The sequence below is a fragment of the Passer montanus genome, unplaced genomic scaffold, assembly GCF_014805655.1.
Source record: "Passer montanus isolate IOZ18808 unplaced genomic scaffold, ASM1480565v1 scaffold1, whole genome shotgun sequence".
Classification (NCBI taxonomy): Eukaryota; Metazoa; Chordata; class Aves; order Passeriformes; family Passeridae; genus Passer; species Passer montanus.
Genome location: NW_024356504.1, coordinates 3,091,032 through 3,108,779, shown reverse-complemented (window position 1 = coordinate 3,108,779; position 17,748 = coordinate 3,091,032). Strand labels below are relative to the sequence as shown.

The 17,748-nt window shown below is 37.9% G+C and overlaps 1 protein-coding gene across 7 annotated transcripts in view; it reads left to right on the top strand.

Annotated features, from left to right (window-relative positions):
• Positions 1-2,141: 2,141 nt before the first annotated feature.
• Positions 2,142-17,748, top strand: part of ADAM23 (ADAM metallopeptidase domain 23) — a 65,587-nt gene continuing 49,980 nt past the window's right edge. For all 7 annotated transcript variants that reach the window (XR_005626318.1, XM_039696944.1, XM_039696954.1 and 4 more), the window contains exons 1-3: positions 2,142-2,359; positions 3,390-3,616; positions 12,783-12,859. Coding sequence is in view for 6 of the 7 variants with exons in the window: in XM_039696944.1 (XP_039552878.1) it covers positions 2,206-2,359; positions 3,390-3,616; positions 12,783-12,859 (458 nt within the window). In the remaining variant the exon portion in view is untranslated. The remainder of the gene's footprint in view (positions 2,360-3,389; positions 3,617-12,782; positions 12,860-17,748) is intronic.

The window sequence follows — 17,748 nt, the reverse complement described above, 5'->3', positions numbered from 1 at the left end:
CAAAAGGCAGCTGTCATTTGTAGCAGGACACTTCATCTTGAGCTGGTTGTGCTCTGTGAACTGCATATGACCATCTGAAGGTTTCTAGCAGTTTTATGAGGCACAGCTTGAGCTGTGTCCATCAGGGATTTGGAGAGTATGCATGGTTCATGAAGAGCTAGATGGTTCTTCGGGTGATTACTTCTGCTGGAGGCTTGTACATGAGTTAAAAGAACTTCAGAAAATCTTTGCCCTAGGCCACCTTTGTACAAAAAAGGGAATACCTCAAAATCTGGCCAGCAAATTCAGGACCTAATAGTCTCAGAGAGCAGGTGTTTCCAGCATTCATTGTTGCTAGTCTTGTTTTTTTGTGCGTGGTGAAAGTTTCTGGATTTTTTTAAATTGCATGGTCATTCTACTCTTTTCTCTTTGCTAGTAAAATAGTTTTGTAAATTGTATTTATTTTAGATTTGAATGCACTGACATAACTGATCCTTTGTTCTGTTCATATGTTTATGGGGAAAAACATGAGCTGCTGTTGTTTGAAATATTCTAGTGATATCTAATGATGAGGAACAGCTGGGCTGGGTGGGCTCTATGGAAAATGCCTGGAAATGTGAGATTTAAGGAAAACCATTTTATGTAGAAAACAGGTATGGCTTTCTCATTAGACCTAGAAAACAGTGAAATCCTAAGGCACATTTTATTTTATTTTTTTTTTACCCTGGCAATACCATGGATTTGTCTTTTCAAAGTGTTTGTCTGCTGCTACACACCTAGATTTTGAGTTTCCACAAGCAACATCTATTTAACCAGCATGAGAATTCAGATTTAATTGTTAAAAAAATCTAATAGCACTACTGCTATAAATCACAAGCAACATCTATTTAACCAGCATGAGAATTCAGATTTAATTGTTAAAAAATCTAATAACACTACTGCTATACAGTAGTTTGCATGGTAATGATCTGTAAAACTGCTTATACTTTCTAAATTAATAATGATAATGAAGTCAGGCTGGAATGTAGAGAAACTTATGTGAAACAGAACACTATCTTTCTGGAAATCCATGTGGTATGCAGACTCAGCTTAGGAGGCATTAACTGACAAATAAAAAGCTACATCCAGACCAAAAAAAAAAAAAAAGGAAACATCTTTATTTCCTCAGCAGCAAGACCTGCATCAAAATAAAACATATCTGTTCTTGGGTATTAGAAGTCTGCTGGGCAAAAAAAAAAAAAAAGGAAACATCTTTATATCTTTATTTCCTCAGCAGCAAACAAGACCTGCATCAAAATAAAACGTATCTGTTCTTGGGTATTAGAAGTCTGCTGGGCAAAATGTTTGCTAAGAAATCTGTATCTAAACTTGTCTCTGAACTCGGGTTTTCTGACTCCTGAAGTCACAGTATGAATACAAAACAGCAGATTCATCCTCTCATATCTGTTTGAAGTTATTTTTATCTTTGTAACTATTTTTCATGTTGGTGGTTCAGTGCAGGCATGCTGGACTGGAAGATGAGAGCTACTGTTCACTGCCCAGAAATGCACCAGTCCTTGTGTTTGTGGTCCGGACCGCTGCTGAGCGCAGCACCGCAGACTGGATTTACACCAGGGCAGAACCTGACCGTGAACCCTGCTGCAGTCCTGCTCTTAGGTTATTGTACAGATATCCGTTTTCTTTGAAATATCTGTGCACCTTTTTTTGGGAGCATTTGGCTCTCCCTCCACCCCCTCCACTGCAGGGGCTAGCTAGCTGCAGGCAGTAAGGATCAGCGGCCGGGGAATGCACGGAACAGAGCTGGGAAGGAGGAGAGGGGGAAGCCCGAAGCTCCGCACAGCCCTCGGAGCTGTTTCTGCATCCCTCGGCAGCAGCGGGGCACCGCCGGCTCCGAAGGGCCGGGACCCGCAGCGCTGCCCGGCCCTGCTGCTGCTCAGCTCTCCGGAGACTTCCGAACTTCGCTCAGGGCTGGTGCATCTCAAAGCCATTTCACCCTACGCGAAAGTTTATAAAACAGTTCCTAAACCCAGCTGTTTGCAGCTGTGCCCACGTCAGGGGCGCGGGCTGCGCGCTGCGCCTCGGGCAGTCCAGAACGCTGCCGCTTCAGCCGCGGGACCCCGGCCCGGAGCAGCGCTGCGCGCAGCTGGCGGCGGGCACCCGGGCACTGCCCGCCGGCCGTGAGGGCCGTGCCGCGCTGCCCCCCCCCGCCCCGGGGCGCTATGAGCCATGAAGCCGCCCGGCAGCAACTCCCTGCGGCACCCCGGCTGCGGCCGCCGCCGCCGCCCCGCGCTCCTGCCGCTCCTCGGCCGCCTCGTCTCGCTGCTCCTGCTCCTCCATGGCTCCTCCTGCCCCCGGGCCCGCGCGGCTGCAGCGGCCGCCGGTGCGTATGGCGGGGCTGCGGGTGCCTGAGGCGTCTGCGGCCCCTCGGTCGCCGTCCCCGCGATAAACCCCGGCAATATCCATTTCCCTTCAACCATTCCTTCCTCCCTTCCCGCTCCCAGCTTTGTGTACGTGTCTGTGTCAGCGTGTGTAAAGCCGGGGCTCGGTTAAGATTTCGCTGGTTTGCTTGCTTTCACCAAAGAGAGGTACGTGCGGTGCCGCTGCTGCAGTGTGTTGGGTTGGGATGCTGTGCGTGGAAAGACGCCCGTGAGGGATGCGACACAAAAAGCTCCGGTGGGCTTTGTACGTGTCACGGCGATCCGCTAGGTTGTCTGCTTGGGGTCGGATTTTCGTGTGTGCTTTGTTGTTTATTTGCTCTTGCTTGCATATAGGTGACATGTGGAATGCTCTGAATGCAGTCTGTTTGTGCATCATGTTATTATTGCTGGTACATTGTCCTTACCTTGTAATATTGTTATGTTGTTTCATCGTTTTGATTGACTGTCTTGAAATTTTAATGAAGAAAGATACAGGATTTCTTTTCAAAAGCTGCCACTGAAGAAAAGGGTTCTTGTCAAAGTTAAAAGAAGTAGAAATCAATTCCCTTTACATAATAGGAAGTTTAGCATTCATTGCACATGGACTCTGAATTCAGTATATGTTAGCAGCACTGAGAGTATTCTTAGCTTTTTGTAGGTTTTTTTCTTTTGGTGAAAGAATTCAGCTATGCAAGAGGAGGTAGGGGGTAACTACATATCCATTAAGTTGAGGGTTTCTTCCTCCTGAAGGTGGAGAGGTATTAAAATATTTATAATCTATGACTGCATATGAAAATGTAGATTAATGCAATTAAATAAAAAATGTTCTTTCTGAAAACATGTGTGAAAATCTATCTCAATGAGTAAGCTATCTTTTTCTTTGCTTGAGTGATTAGTAAAATGTTAGAAAACTGCAAGCAAATATGTAGCTTTTTCATGGAAATAAACACATTCTGCCATGGAATTTATGGCTGGCATATCTTTCTTCCCCAGGCCTGCACTGGAATGAAACAGCAAGCGGTATAGAGGAAGTACTGGCAGATGAAGAGAGTGCATTTCAACAGAGTAACAGCAGTAACAGTAAAAATAACAGCTACAGCAATCCAATCCAGAAAGAAATCACACTGCCTTCAAGATTAATCTATTACATCAACAGAGACTCTGAGACCCCTTACCATATCCTGGATACCAGGGCAAGGCACCAGCAGAAACATGACAAGGTAGGGCAAAAAGAGGCTCATCTGCAGAATTTTCAAAACAGTGCTATGTGATGTGAAACTGTGATTGTTTTAATCTGTAGATATTCAAGATTTAATAGTGGTCCCTACCACAGTTTTTAGGAATTAAGGGAGTATATGTAATTAAACAAGAATGTAATTTCCCTTGTGTTAACTTAAAGATAATTATTTTGAATTTCAGAATGGTTCAGAAACGGAACTGTAGATAAAAAAGTGAGAATTAGGTGAAGTTGACTTGATTAATCAGCACAGGTTCTGGTGTCTTTACTTTTGATACACCACCATCAACAAAATGTTTCTTCCAAAATAGCTCCAGACTGCAGAAGTATCTGCATAGGGAGCTTCTTTGGAATCCTAAACTTGCAGCATGAGTTACTTACTTGAGTGTGCTGTGCACTACCTAATAAATGCAGCATTCATTTCCTGCCACTGCATGGCCAGTGAAGACTGTGGTAAATGTTTCCATTTTTTGTGAAACACTACCTGCGTTCTTCATTTTTTATGGCAAGATCTAGTGTTACATTTTATATGGATGGAGCTAGTAAGTTGTTTGTTTTGGTTTTTTTTTTCCCTTGAAATTGTATGGAATTGAACAAAGTTTGGTTTTGGGAATGACTTTGTAAAGAAATAAACCTGTCTAAACAATATCACTTACCCTTTAAATGAATTTCATCCTATTTTTATAAATCTTTATTAAAAAATTAATTTCTTCCTACAAGGTAAAAGGTAAAGTGAAGGTAAAGATTGTTTGAGTATAAAGAGATAGGGAAGAGACAACAAAGCAAATCAGTGTGTATGGTATTACTGAAGGATGTAGCTATAATGGAGTTCCTACGTATTGAATAGCATTTCACTTGAAATTTTAGACAACAAATGTAATACATTTCTATGACCTTATGTTGATATTGATTATGTGCCATTTCAGATGTGGAATTAATAAGAAGGCACTGAATAATCTTTGAAAAAAATGGTTGAGGTACCCGTATAATTTTTTATGTTTTAATAGGAAGAAAGGTTGCTTCCTAGCTTCTTGAACATGGATACTGGTGTGTGCCTTTGGATGCATCTCAATACAGCAATATGTTATGGCTGGCACAGAAAAGCTTTTTGTTGGAAACTGGAGCTAGTTAAGAGAACGCTGCATTCAGAACTAACACTTTCTCAAGTGACTCCACTCTTTTAAATACACTTAAAACACTAAGGCCTTGCTGTTCCCCTCTTGGGAAGAAAGGGATTTGAAAGTGATTGCAGGCTTGCTTTTGGGAATAATGTTTCCTCCATGTTGCTGTATGTTGGTTTTTTTTGAAATCCTTTGGGGACAATGTCCACCAATCTCTACACTTACCCAGCACTGCCCACGAGAACGTTGCTGTTCTTTCCTATGCCCTGCCTCGTATCTACATGTTGGAGTAAAGCTCTGCAGAAATCAGTGCTGACAGAATTGGTATTGATTTCCTTGGGCATGCTTGCTGCTGACTGTTGTGTAAAGTGGATCTTCTCTCTACTCACTGTGTTCCTTTTAAGCACAGGGAATGCTAATGCTGCAGTTTTTCCCACAGAAGGGTTCCTCAGTCCTGGGCCTTCATGGAGAGTGACATTATGTTGACTTCATTCTTCTGGCATGAAATTTTGGTTGTTTTATATTTATTGTTTGTATTTAATTGAAGGAAAGAGTTGATTATGTTCATTGTCCAGATGGATTTTTGTATGTCTTGCTTCTGGACCATCGTACCTGACACCTTCACCTCCAACTTGCATCTTGTGCATTTCCTTGCATGAAGTAATTCTTTGCACTTTCATCTACTTTACAATAACTAAAATATTTGTTATTATATTATTTTCTTTTGTTTAAGATTTGCTATAATCTTCTCTGTAGAGCAATAATTGTGGCCTGGGGGAAGTCTGGAAGGTGTAAAAAGAAAACAATCCAAACAAAAACCCATAAACAAAACAATGAAATTGATTGTGTAAGATACCCATGGGTTGGCTTTGACTTAGTGGGGGATTCTTTTCAGTACTGGCTTTTATCCTTCCCCAAATTAAAAGAAATGCTGTATGGTAATAAATCCTACTTGTGAGATTTTGATGTCTCTTACATTGGTAATAAAGAGAAGTAGTTAGGTAAATAACTACTAAATAACAAAATATAGTTAGGTAAAGAAAGACATCTGTATTTAGGATTTTTTAATAACATGTGAAAAAAGTTAAGACAGCCTTATGTATATATATATATGTAGAGTGGAAAATGTCTGTTGAGGAAAAAAATGCTTTTGTTGTTCTTTTACTGTTCTTGGGACTCTACATTTTAACCTGTATTTTCTTGTCAACCTTAATATGCCATTTATAGGTATATGATGTGTCCCTAACTATTGATAATATTCAGTAGACTCCTTTCTGTGGAACTTCTCTACAGTAGTCAGAATAGTGTAATGTGGGCAGTTTGTGGGATTAGGCCTGGATGCCTCAGAAATGCTGAGTCACTATAAGGAGAGGGTGAGACTAGAAGAAATGGTGTGCATGTGGGAAGAAAGAAGTTGGAGAAGTTGGAGAAATATAATTATGTAAAATTATTTAAAATATTTTTAAAAAATCACGTCCCAAAAGTAAGGGTCTGCAATGTTCTCCATGAAATGTTGGTAGAAATTACACACTGGAGAGAAAAAAGTGTAGCAGAGAATAAATAATAAGTTACTTCCTTAGCACTGATTTTCTCTCTGCCCCTTTGGTGAAATGTCATCATATTGAGAAGGTGTTTGTGATCAAGACCCTCTCGTATTTCTTCTTCTTGGAAAAAGTTTTTTATCACTGCTAAAAGATGGAAATGTCAAAACCATAGTTTTGACAAAGTGATCTATATCCAAGGGGGCAGAGTTCTAGTGTATACTTTATTTTACCTTTGTGCTCTTAAAAAAGCAGATTTTAAATACTTGATGCTTGAAAACTCTTAATTCTGTGTACCTGTTTCCTGATAGTCAAATTAAGGCTAGCTGGTTTTGAGTTCTTCTGAAGTTATTTTTAGTGCAAAATGTTCAAAAATGAGCATCTATTTATAAAAACACACTGAAGAAACTCACAGGAATCCTTAAAATTGATGAAGAGGTCTGAGTCACCTGTGTACTGTCTTTTTAAGCTTCTGCAGGTGGAGGTGGTATTTTGAAGGAACTGTTAATCTCTTTATTGAACCGGGTGCTTGCTCTGGTTCATTTTCACAGGCTACATACACCAGATTTTTAGGAGCTAGCAAGAAGACTGCATTGGGCACAACTTGTCACAGAAGGCTAGGAGCAAGTCCTTACAGTGGCCAGCAGAAGGAAAAATCCTGCAATGCAAGGTGTTTGAACATAATAGGATTGCTGGAGAAGCACAGCCCAGGGCAACCTTAGCAAATTTTGAGTTGAAAATAACTCAAACTGGATTCATATGGAGGCTGACTGTATCTGCTGAAGAGTTTCTGAATCAGAAGTTTTCAGGAACTCTAAGCAAGCCATCTCTTCATGCATAATTATAAGCTGTTAATGTGATTTTGGGAAGGAGAGAGGTGTTAGGAAAACTGTTTTGCAGATCCTAAAAAGGAAAAAATAAGGAAGAGTACTTTTGACTATGAAGATGTTCCCCCTTCCCCCAAAAAGTTTGATTTATTTTGAGCTATTTTTCATGAGGTGGAACTCCAGGTGTTTCTGATCAGGTCAGCTGTTTGTCATTTACATAAAGAAAATACTCCTCCAGGTGGATGCAATAATTTTTGCTATGTTGCCTTGCTTTAAAGGTTGAGATACAGGGCTCTCTCAGTCCTCGATGTAATTTTAGTACACAGCATATGAAAGTTGAGCAGGAAAGCATCCTTAAGATGAAGGAAAACAGCTCTTTTCCATTTAAAAGGAAGCAGTATTGGAAAAAAAGCAGGTATTTTTTTTGCAAAAGACCAGAGATCACAATTGATGAACTCTTAAGAGGTGGTATGATGTGAATTCTTATTAAAATCCAGAAAAATATCCTATGCACTAGTTAGTTTTCCCTTTACATGTCTATTTTAGTCTGTGTTTTTATTTTTAATCCCCATGTAATGAAAACTGGTCACAATGATGAATGAAGTCCATGTGACTTACATGTATTAGATTGTTGAAGAATCTTTGTAGTATTTCATCTGGCTTTGTCTTTTCTTTTTCCCTCATCTTTCTGTGGTGTAGCTTCAGTTTGCACTACTTGTAAATGTAGGATTGTGTGTACTTTATTTTTTCTATTCTATATGGAATTTATATTAATACAGAAGGCTTATCTTGACTCTGTGTCTTCAGTAGCTACTAACAGGAGGATTGAAATTGGTCTTCCTGTCTTTAGTTTCTCAGAGCAGATCTTCCTTATGCCAGCTTCAATTAGATCTAGATCTTTGTTTCCTAGCTGAACTGCAGGTCATGTTATTTCTACAACTTCTTAATTTTTTTTTAATGTATTTCTGGATTCTCTCATGAGCTTCACACAATAACCTATAAAAGGTTTCATTCCCTAAGTGTTAGGTAGCACAACTCTTGTACTTGCTATGCCTTGTTCTGAAATAGAAATAAATTAAGTTTATAGATTTTCTAGGATTTGTGGGAAGCTGGGTACTGCAGGAAAGTGGCCCAAGATAGGGATGCACTACTTTGTAGAGTTTATGAAAAGATCCTCCAGAGGGATATGACTTTGGAGGCCAGTGTTACTACAGAAGGGTATGTGAGTATTGCCATGTTGGGAGAGAATGGCGAGTTCTGGCCCGTGGTGTTTAGATGCACAACAGTAGGATTGCATCCAGAGGTCTTTTTTTCACATGCCCATAACCTTTCTTTCAAAGAACAGTCTTCAAGGCTTGGGGTTCAAGTGCATCAGAGTAATTCCTCTACTGTAAAAGTCCAGAGACAAATCATCAACAGGAGGTTTTGTGAAATGCTGAAATGTATGTTTTAAACATCAAATTTCACATGCTGCTGGGACATTTATGTATTCTGTTTCAATATGAATTTTTGTATTTCAAGGGAGTAGTGGAAGGTTGTTTTGGTGGATGTGCCATGCAGTGGAATGTAACAAATGCTCGAAGAGGAAATAGTTTCTGTATGGGGTCTGAGGATAGGCCAACAAGCTGAAAGCAGGATTGTGTACTGATATGTATAAGTCACGTTGACTTGTGACAAAACTTAGGCTATTATTGGAATGTAGGTTTAGAGCAAAAAACTGTTTTGATGGTGTAAAATCCATCTAAATTTGAATTACATTTCTATTTCCATAATGAGAGTGATGAAACCCCTTGCTCAGTTTCAAAACAGAGAGGTAGCTTTTGGCCATTATTTTAGTCAGCAGAATTGTATAAAAAAATAGATTCCTAAAAGCAATGAGCTTGTCCTTTGGAAATTGTATCTGCATGAATGTAGCCAAAGACTCATAGCTACCATTAGTCAGTTAAATAATGCTGTTACTTTTGTTTATAGACTTGTGACAGAAGTTAGTATTTTTGAAGGGGTAAGACATTGTGGCATTGGGCATAGTTTTACTGTGAAGAAAGTAAAACTAACGTAGTAGTTTATTTTTGGTGGTGATGATTGTAAATTTCCTGAAAGTCTGAAAAAAGTGAATTATTGACAAATGATGCCCAAATGTGATAATGAAAACAATGGAAGGATTCAAGTTGTGTGTGACATAGATCAGTAGAACTGAGATTCCTGTTATAGCCGTTTTTATATTGAAACATACTGCAACATAATGACTGATTTGAAAGAAACTGTAATTCTTTATATATATGGATTTTTAGCTTGGAAAAAACCCTGAGAGCTGCTACTTTTCATAAGCAGCTATAGCACTATTGGAATGTCCCTAGTATGAAGAATATCTTATTACAATGACTATATCAGTAATTCGAGCTTCCAGAACAGGGGGGGGAAAAAAGGACTTTTTTTTTCCCTAAAATTTGGGTATGAGGACAGGAAGAATTTGAGAGACTCAGATTTTTCTTCAACCCACATCATTATACATCACCAGTAAGTATTTGCTGAAGAAAAACTTTATATAATTTTGGAGCTTTGCCGTTGGACTAGGCTGTAGCTGTCAAAGCAGGAACCTCTGCAGAGGATTTTAGATGATAAGCAAACACAGACAAAGGAACTTGGTCTCCTCTTTATGTAAATAAAGAACACTTTTGCAGGTGTGAGCATTTGCATGTGCACAAGCTGGACAAGAGGATGATGTTTAATACTTTTCCTGCAAAAACATATCTATTCTTCAAAATACATGCTGATCAACATTATATTCTTGTTTGAATTTATATTTCTATGCCAACGAGAAGAACACTGTATTTCAGATCATCCTTCAGGTATTTGTATTACACAGTAGCTGTTGAGAGAATACAGTTAAATTATAAGGTGGATAACAGAATTGCAGATACTTTTTTGAAATATTTTCTCCCATCATTGTGATATGTGATGATTGTAATGCTTAAAACACCTGGTGATAATTCACTGGTGGCTTTCTATGCTAACTTCTTGCAGGAAAATAATGTTTCAGGATTGGATATTTAGTCTCATCACCTTCAGCTGCTTTATGGCTTTTGGGAGTGGTTATCTGTTGTTAAACTGGCTTAAGAGAATCTGTATTTGCTGGAGCAGCAGTGTATTGCCTTCACCTGAATTCTAAACAGTGCTTTTGCTAAACTGCAGGGATTTCAAATCTTTTTGTAAGCAGTGGTTTCAGCTGAGTTTGGAGAACATGCCCTGCTGCAGGTCATCAAATTAGTGTCAGCTGCTTTGCAGCAATTGCTTCTGTGCACAGGCTGCATCTCTAGTGAGTCACACTAATAGATAACAAGTACTGGTTTTTTGCACAGAAGTAGTTGTTTTCAGAAATAGCAATGTTGCTATATGTAAGTCTACAAGAGGAAGGCGTTTTAAGATAATGGAAACCAAGAATAAAAATTACTTTTAATAATTTGAAATTGCAGAAAGATAAAGAATACATGGTTCTTGGCTTAGAAACTTGAAGGGTGATACACAGGTATCATTGAACAGGCTTTATTGGACAGTTGGAAAGCTGTAGCAGGTCAGACTACTCATCCATGTAACTGTCACTGAAATCAGTAGCTGATGCCTAGGGAGAGATTTCTCGTGTTTCAGAATGACCTTAATGGAATAGTTCGTGCTCTTGTAAATTTTGCAGATATTTAACATTGAAATCTTGTTTGTGGCATGTATATGAAGACACATCCTTTTAGGTAAATGTTCCATGTGGAGGAGATTCAAAGCAGTAGCTTGTATAACTCTGAAGTGGAATCTTTATGGCATAAAACTATTTGCAGCCCTTTTCCTGTAACAAATTTTCATGCTTTAAAAAAAAAAAAAAAGAATACATGTATGTTTTGAAAACATAGTAAGGTTTCTGTCATGAACAGATGCTTGGAAAGCTCCTTGTGATACTTGTTCCTTTATTTAATTTGTTAAAAAAAAGTGGATTTGGGGTTGAGAAGCCTCTCCTACTAGTCATGTATTTAACCTGACATTCCTTTTTTTTATTTAATGTATATGCTAGCAGAGTCTGATCATGCCACCTGTTTGTGTTTGTACTTAAACTGTTTTGCTTTGCTGATTCAGAGCAGCTGTGAACTCAGATCTGCCAGGCCACTGTTAGCAAATTGGTGAGACAATATACATTTACCAAAAAACAGAACACAGAGAAAGCTTAGTACTGGTTTGCTTCTATATGATTTTAGATGTCAGCTAGGAATATTATTTTTTTATTTCTCATTTAGAGTCATTGTATTTTTTTAATGAACAAAACCAGGCTTTAGTTAAGATTGTTTAATGGCATTAAGTGTTTAAAATATTTGTACATCACTTCTATTTTTAAAAAAGAAGCTTGACAACAAAGCTCTGTGACCCTTTTGAAAGGGAAATTATAATTCTGGCAGCAAAGAATGATAAAGTAATACAGGAGATGTCACAGCTGATTTTAGTCACAATAGCAACTTTAAAAAATTGTATTGAAGAATTTTCTGAAATATTATTAATAACTTTGCTGAGAAGGAAGATGAAAATCAGTGCTATTTTGTGTAGTGCAGGAATGGAAGAAAAACTTATCCTTTGAACTTATCCTTTGTGGAGAAATTTCCAAAAGAGAGCAGAGCTGTGGGCCGTAAAAGCTAACCCTCATACTATTTAAGTTATGCTCTAAACTAGCTAGAACTTGATATATTTTCTGTTACATACCTGAGAATTAATTGTGGTGTTTAATCAAAAATATGGGGTTTTTTGTCTTTTGAATAATGGGCTTAGTCATAATATTCCAGCTTTGGGTAATTATTAATACTGTATCGAATTAGTGTATAAGTAAGCATGATTTTATTAGAACATTATTGGGAAAGATACTATGAAATTCAGATCTAATCTCTTCAACCCTGCTGGAACAGCTCTTCACAAAAAGAAATTCTTGGATTATCTCTTATCATCTCCCTATTTTTCTAGAAAACAGATAAGCATGTTTTAAATGTCTTTGGCTACAGTTATTACAGTATAGAGAAAAATAAAGAATACGATTTATCTGACAAGAACTGAATATCCTGGAGTTAAACTTAACTCTCTATGTAAGACAAGCTAATGTTGATTTGTTGTACGACCAGCATCAGTATTTTTTATACTGGTTTAGCTACAGTGCCAAGTAGAAAGCCATTAATTGTGAAGGGATTCCTTTGAAGCACTTTTTCATAATGTGTAATATGAGCCTTGCCATAATTTTCATATTTGAAAGTGTGTATTACAAATGCTTTAATTATTTCAGCCTTTTAAAGGGAATGATTGCAATAACTAAATTAAAAGAACAGTATACTCCATTGCTATGTTACATAGCCATCTGGTTATGGCAAAATATAGACATTTGTGTGAAACTTTTTTATCTCTTTTTTTCTTTTTAAGAGGGATGAGTGTGTATTTGAAAGTATGCTTTTCAGGTATCGTTTGCTTCCCTCTATAAAAAGAAAATCCTTTTGAATCAGAATTTGGTACAAGGGCTGAAGTTTTCATATGCCCATGAGATTAATGAAAATAAGCATGTTTTCCATAACTTTGTTTTTCACAGTCCCATTTGTTGGATATAAAACTCAGTGAATATTTTGACGGCTGTGTGTTTCTGTTTACAGGCTGTACATCTGGCCCAGGCAAGTTTCCAGATTGAGGCCTTTGGCTCTAAATTCATCCTTGACCTCACATTGAATAAGTAAGTGCATGATTTGAAGTTTCTTTCACTCCTGCTCTTACCATCTTATGGTACAAGGTCAGGGCATGTAACATTCCAAGATCTGTTGAAAAAAGATGCTGTTATCCAAATTTATTAATACAAAACAACATTTAACATTTTTTATGTAAGATATCAGTAACACTTGCTGACACCCATAACGTAAATACCCTTAAAATTTTATTGTTCATGCTAAAATAAATTGTGATAGATGGAGAAATTCCAGTAGTGTTTTCGAAGTGTGGATTTTCTTATGCTTTTTTTAAAACTTATTTATGAATTATCATGAGATGTTTTAGTTGCTCAAGTCAGTGTGTAGAAATACTGTAAATTCTTGCATGAATAGCTCATCTTTAATGATCTGGAAATCAAACTATTGTCACTACAGGCATGAAGTTCCTAATGAGATGGGACTCTTAGTGGTGTGCCTGCGCTGAAAGGTGCAGCTGGAGTCTGTTTGCTGTCAGACAGACAATTTGACATAATTCTTTAGTCTGGAGGAACTGACTTGTAAGACAGGGTAGTGATGGTTTACTTGTGTATATCCCACATGCTTTTATATCACTGCTGAAGGTGTGGAACTATGGTTTTCTAGGAAGTTTAAGAATAAGGTAGAAGTATAAAATTCATACTATATACTGGGCAGGTAGAATGTAATGTTCTAAAGTGCATTTGCCCCTTCTATGTCCCTTGAGACTGAGCATGCTTAAGAAAGTAGAAACGAATTTACAGAAACAATTGCATACTGATTTTAAAAAGTATTCCTCTGGTTTTGAGATTCATATGAGGTCTTTTCTTGGTCTTAAACTGTCATGAAAGGGAGGTTTTGTTAGAGATAAAGACACTAACTTATTAAATCTAATAGCTTTCAAAATCAGCAAGTTACGGCTTTAGAAAATTTGCAGAACTTCTGCAGAACAAATTGGCTTCTTGACTGCTAATTATCAGATATTTTGCTGTAAAGGTGAGCTGGAAACATTTTCCTTCATCCATGCATAATTTTGAAGTTAGGTTGCTTTTACATTTTTATTTTCACATTTATTTTATATTTTCAAAATGTTATGTAAAGTCTTGAGTGTCTGGCAAAAGATGAATTAGTGTGAAGGTCGGGAATGCCACACAATGAAGGAGAAAAGAGAACATCCAGTGATCTTCAAATTTTCTAGGCTCTGGAAAAAATTATAGTGTAATGCAAGACTGTGTTGTTTTATGAGGGTTGGACCTCTGCATAGTAATTCCAATCATGACATATTTGTGAAGGGAACCAATATTTAGTGTTCTCTAAGCTATAGAGAATTCCTCCTCTTGGTCTGCTTTCCACTGCTCCTGTCTGCACATCCAGCGAGTAGTGAGTGTGAACACACATTCCCAAGATGGCAGTGTATGTAGGGTATGGCTGGTCACACACAGTGAAAAGAAAAAAGATTGTGTTTACTGGCACCCCGTAAACATGCTGACAGTACTTAGCTGAATAAGAAGAAAACAGGTTCATAAAATTCTTCCACAGCTGATGAGAATTGAAAGTTTGCTGGTGAAAGGAAACCAGCCCCCTCCATGGGCCCTCCTCTGATTCACGGGCAGGCCAGTGATGTTAACACAGGCTTTAAGTTCATTCAATATTGATGCCTAGGCTTGAGGTCTCTTATGTGGTCACTGTCTTAGGCCTTAGTCTTTCCAGATACAGATCTCCCTGTAGCTGTTGACTGACTTTCAAGTGGCCTTGCAGATCACACCTATGCAGAATAGAGAGCAAAGTCACAAAGGGAGTATTGCAAGTAGGGCTTGGACACACAGCAGTGATCAGGTGCAGGGCTGTGCCAAACAAGCTGTCTTGCAGCTCACACTAGTGACTCCTTTCTAGGCCACCTCCTCTCTGTTTTCTGACACGTTATGTCCTGATTCACCTTTTCTACCCTTGGCACATTCCCTGAATGTTCCATAAAAATGATTGCACATATCCCCAAGTCTGGGCAGACATCCTGAGATAAGTTTGTTCCTTCCCAGGAGACAAATTATGTTGTTTACCACTTCTTATCTGTTCTAAATTTCTGGCTGAACCTCTTCAAGATCATGCTTGAGTGGCTTCTTCCATGGCCTGTTGGTCAGTGGCCTAACACAGGCAATAATGAAGACCAGAACTCTTATCTCCTGTTTATTAGGATTTGGATTTTGTTGCATTTCTTGTCTTAGTCTCATGGTGAATGGCTATTATCCAAGTTAAAATCACAAGCCCATTGACATTCCCCATATCCTGGCAGTGTTACCCGTTGTCCAGTCCTGCTGTTTGTCCTTGCTTATTTTTAACAACAGTTCATAAGTAAATGTACAGATTTTGTATAATTGTGGCTGCTTTCTCAGCAATCAAGAAATGCAGTTCCTATCACTTTAAAAAGAGAGGGAATAAACTTGCTGTGCACCTTGGCTGAAGAAGTTCTGCTCTGGTGATATCAGGAGTGTTCTTACTGCCTATATATAAGCCACAGGGTGTTTGGTGCCTTACTGATGTCCCTACTGCTTTCTTGTTTGTACTTTAGGTTTCCTCCTAGCTGCTTTAGTGTTGTTTGACTCTTTATCCAGTTCCGCTCCAAAAAAAGACTTTAAAAACCTGTGCTAGTTTTTGACTGGACATAATACTCTAAAATTGTAAGTCATAAAACTTGTAACATAAATTGTAAATACCCGTACACAATGATTTAAAAAAGACCCATTCTTGTAATTCAGTCATGTTTGTGTTCAGCCAAAAGAGCCGTTTTGCTATGTTGGGTTGTAGTTGGCATACTGGTACTGCTAATGTCTAGTCAGAAGCAAAGGCAGAACAATTGGGAATACCCTTGTATATGATGAATATATATTTGTATCAGTTGCTCTAAGTTAATGCCACTGACATTGGATGTGTTCTGTGCATTTTGGTTTTGTTCCTGTAGTTTTTTTGAGTGTTCTAATAGTAATTAAAGCTAAAATCGAGGATGGTTGTTACATGCAATCAGGTTCTAGTTTTTTGTTTTCTTTACCACTGTTGGAAACTATGTGATTGCCTACCTTCTATGTTGCAGGTGCTCTTTTTTCACAGCAAATACTATAACTTGGCAATTAAGTGAAGAAAATTGGATATTCAATTTCATTAATAACTGTCGAGATTTTGTAGGAAGAGATGGCAATCTGAAAGTTTATGGAGCTTGTTACCAGAAAATTTTGCTTTGTTTTCCATCTTGCCGTGATGCAATGGCACAAACAGCTTGAAAGAAATGTGAGTCCCTCAAGCCCTTGAATCCAGTGTGCAGAAACAATTAATAAGTAGGATTTGTATGGAGCTTGAAAGGGTAACCAACTTTGCAGATTCACATGGTCTAAACCAGATGAAATATAATTTATTATCCTAAGAGTGATTTTTGGTAGCTTTTTCTGACAAGAAGACTCAGTGAAAAAGAACTCACTTTTTGAACTCCTTAGCAAGGTGGCTTACTCTGAAATTTTAGACATCTTGCCCCTTGCTACACTCAAGTGTTGACCAGTTGCAGGCTCTCAGTGTGATGCTAGTTATGATGATGCATAATAATTGCAGATATGTTGATTGTGGAAATAACTTGATGCCGAAGGTAATAGTTTTATAATCTCTAATGGATTAAATGTTTTCAGTTAATACCAATAACTTGATGCCGAAGGTAATAGTTTTATAATCTCTAATGGATTAAATAATGTTTTCAGTTAATGCTCTTAGTATGAAAATGGAAGGTTGTAGTGTGGTAGTGGGGTGACAATCCCATTTGAAAAGTTAGACTTACAATTCAACTCAGATTGTCTGCCCAAACTCAATAAACTTCCTATGCAATGAGTAGTATGTAGCATTGTCATAAAACACAATTTATATAAAAAGCCTTTGTTCACTTGCTTCAGTAAGTTCACTTTTGTCCTCAAATGGCAGTGTTGTAACATTGTATTTGGGTAATCAATGATCCTAGTATATGTGACCAGTTTCTTATTTTATATTGCTGCATTATTTAAGCAAATATTTGCAAGGTGCTAGAAGATTAGTTTTTAATGATCTCATTTCCAGCAGCATGTAAAATAGCTTTTAACTTGCTGTTCTTTAACTGCTGAAAGAGAAGAGTTTTTGCAGGTAACTCCTAATGTCCTATTTAAAGGCTTTATGTTCTGGTGTAGTACTAAAACACATTAAAGAGCAGTACTACCAAAAGCAGTAAATTGAAAATGTCTACCTGCTGCTTTTTTAGTGAGGAGGGAAGTTGGCTGTATTTTCTGGCAGTTTGCAGCCATGGTCTAATTCCAGCCTCCACCAGCATAGGGGGCTGAGGCTATACTGGAACCTTCACCCCTGGGACTGTGGTGGCTGAGACACAGCCAAGAAGAGGAAATTAATTAATTGATACGAACAGAAACGAGAGAATGCCCAAAGTCAAAAATTCCTCTTTCTTCCTATGGATAACTTGCCTCAAAACTTAGGATTCTTGGGAAAGAGGAGAAAAAAAATCACCAGTCATTCTATATTTCTTAGCTTTTCCTTCTGTTCTCTGTAGAATTCCATCTTTCCAGAAAACTCTGTTTCCAGGAAAATGGATTTCTTTTCCATGAAGATGTCATAGAAAAAATATTTGGCATCTTTGACATGAACTGAAAAAACCCAACCCCACTGCATTTGACCATAAGATGACTTAATAATTTGTGATATTAAAATATGATGACTATGGTGGAAAGTTAGTTTCGTTTGTGAAGTGCAGCCAACATAACAGAAAATTTTGTCTAATTGTTTAAACCTTATAAATGGTGTTTATTCTTTGTGGTGTATGTTTCTGTAGAAATTAACTGGAGAATGGTCCCAGAGGAAGTTACAATGTTATCCTAATTTAAAAAAC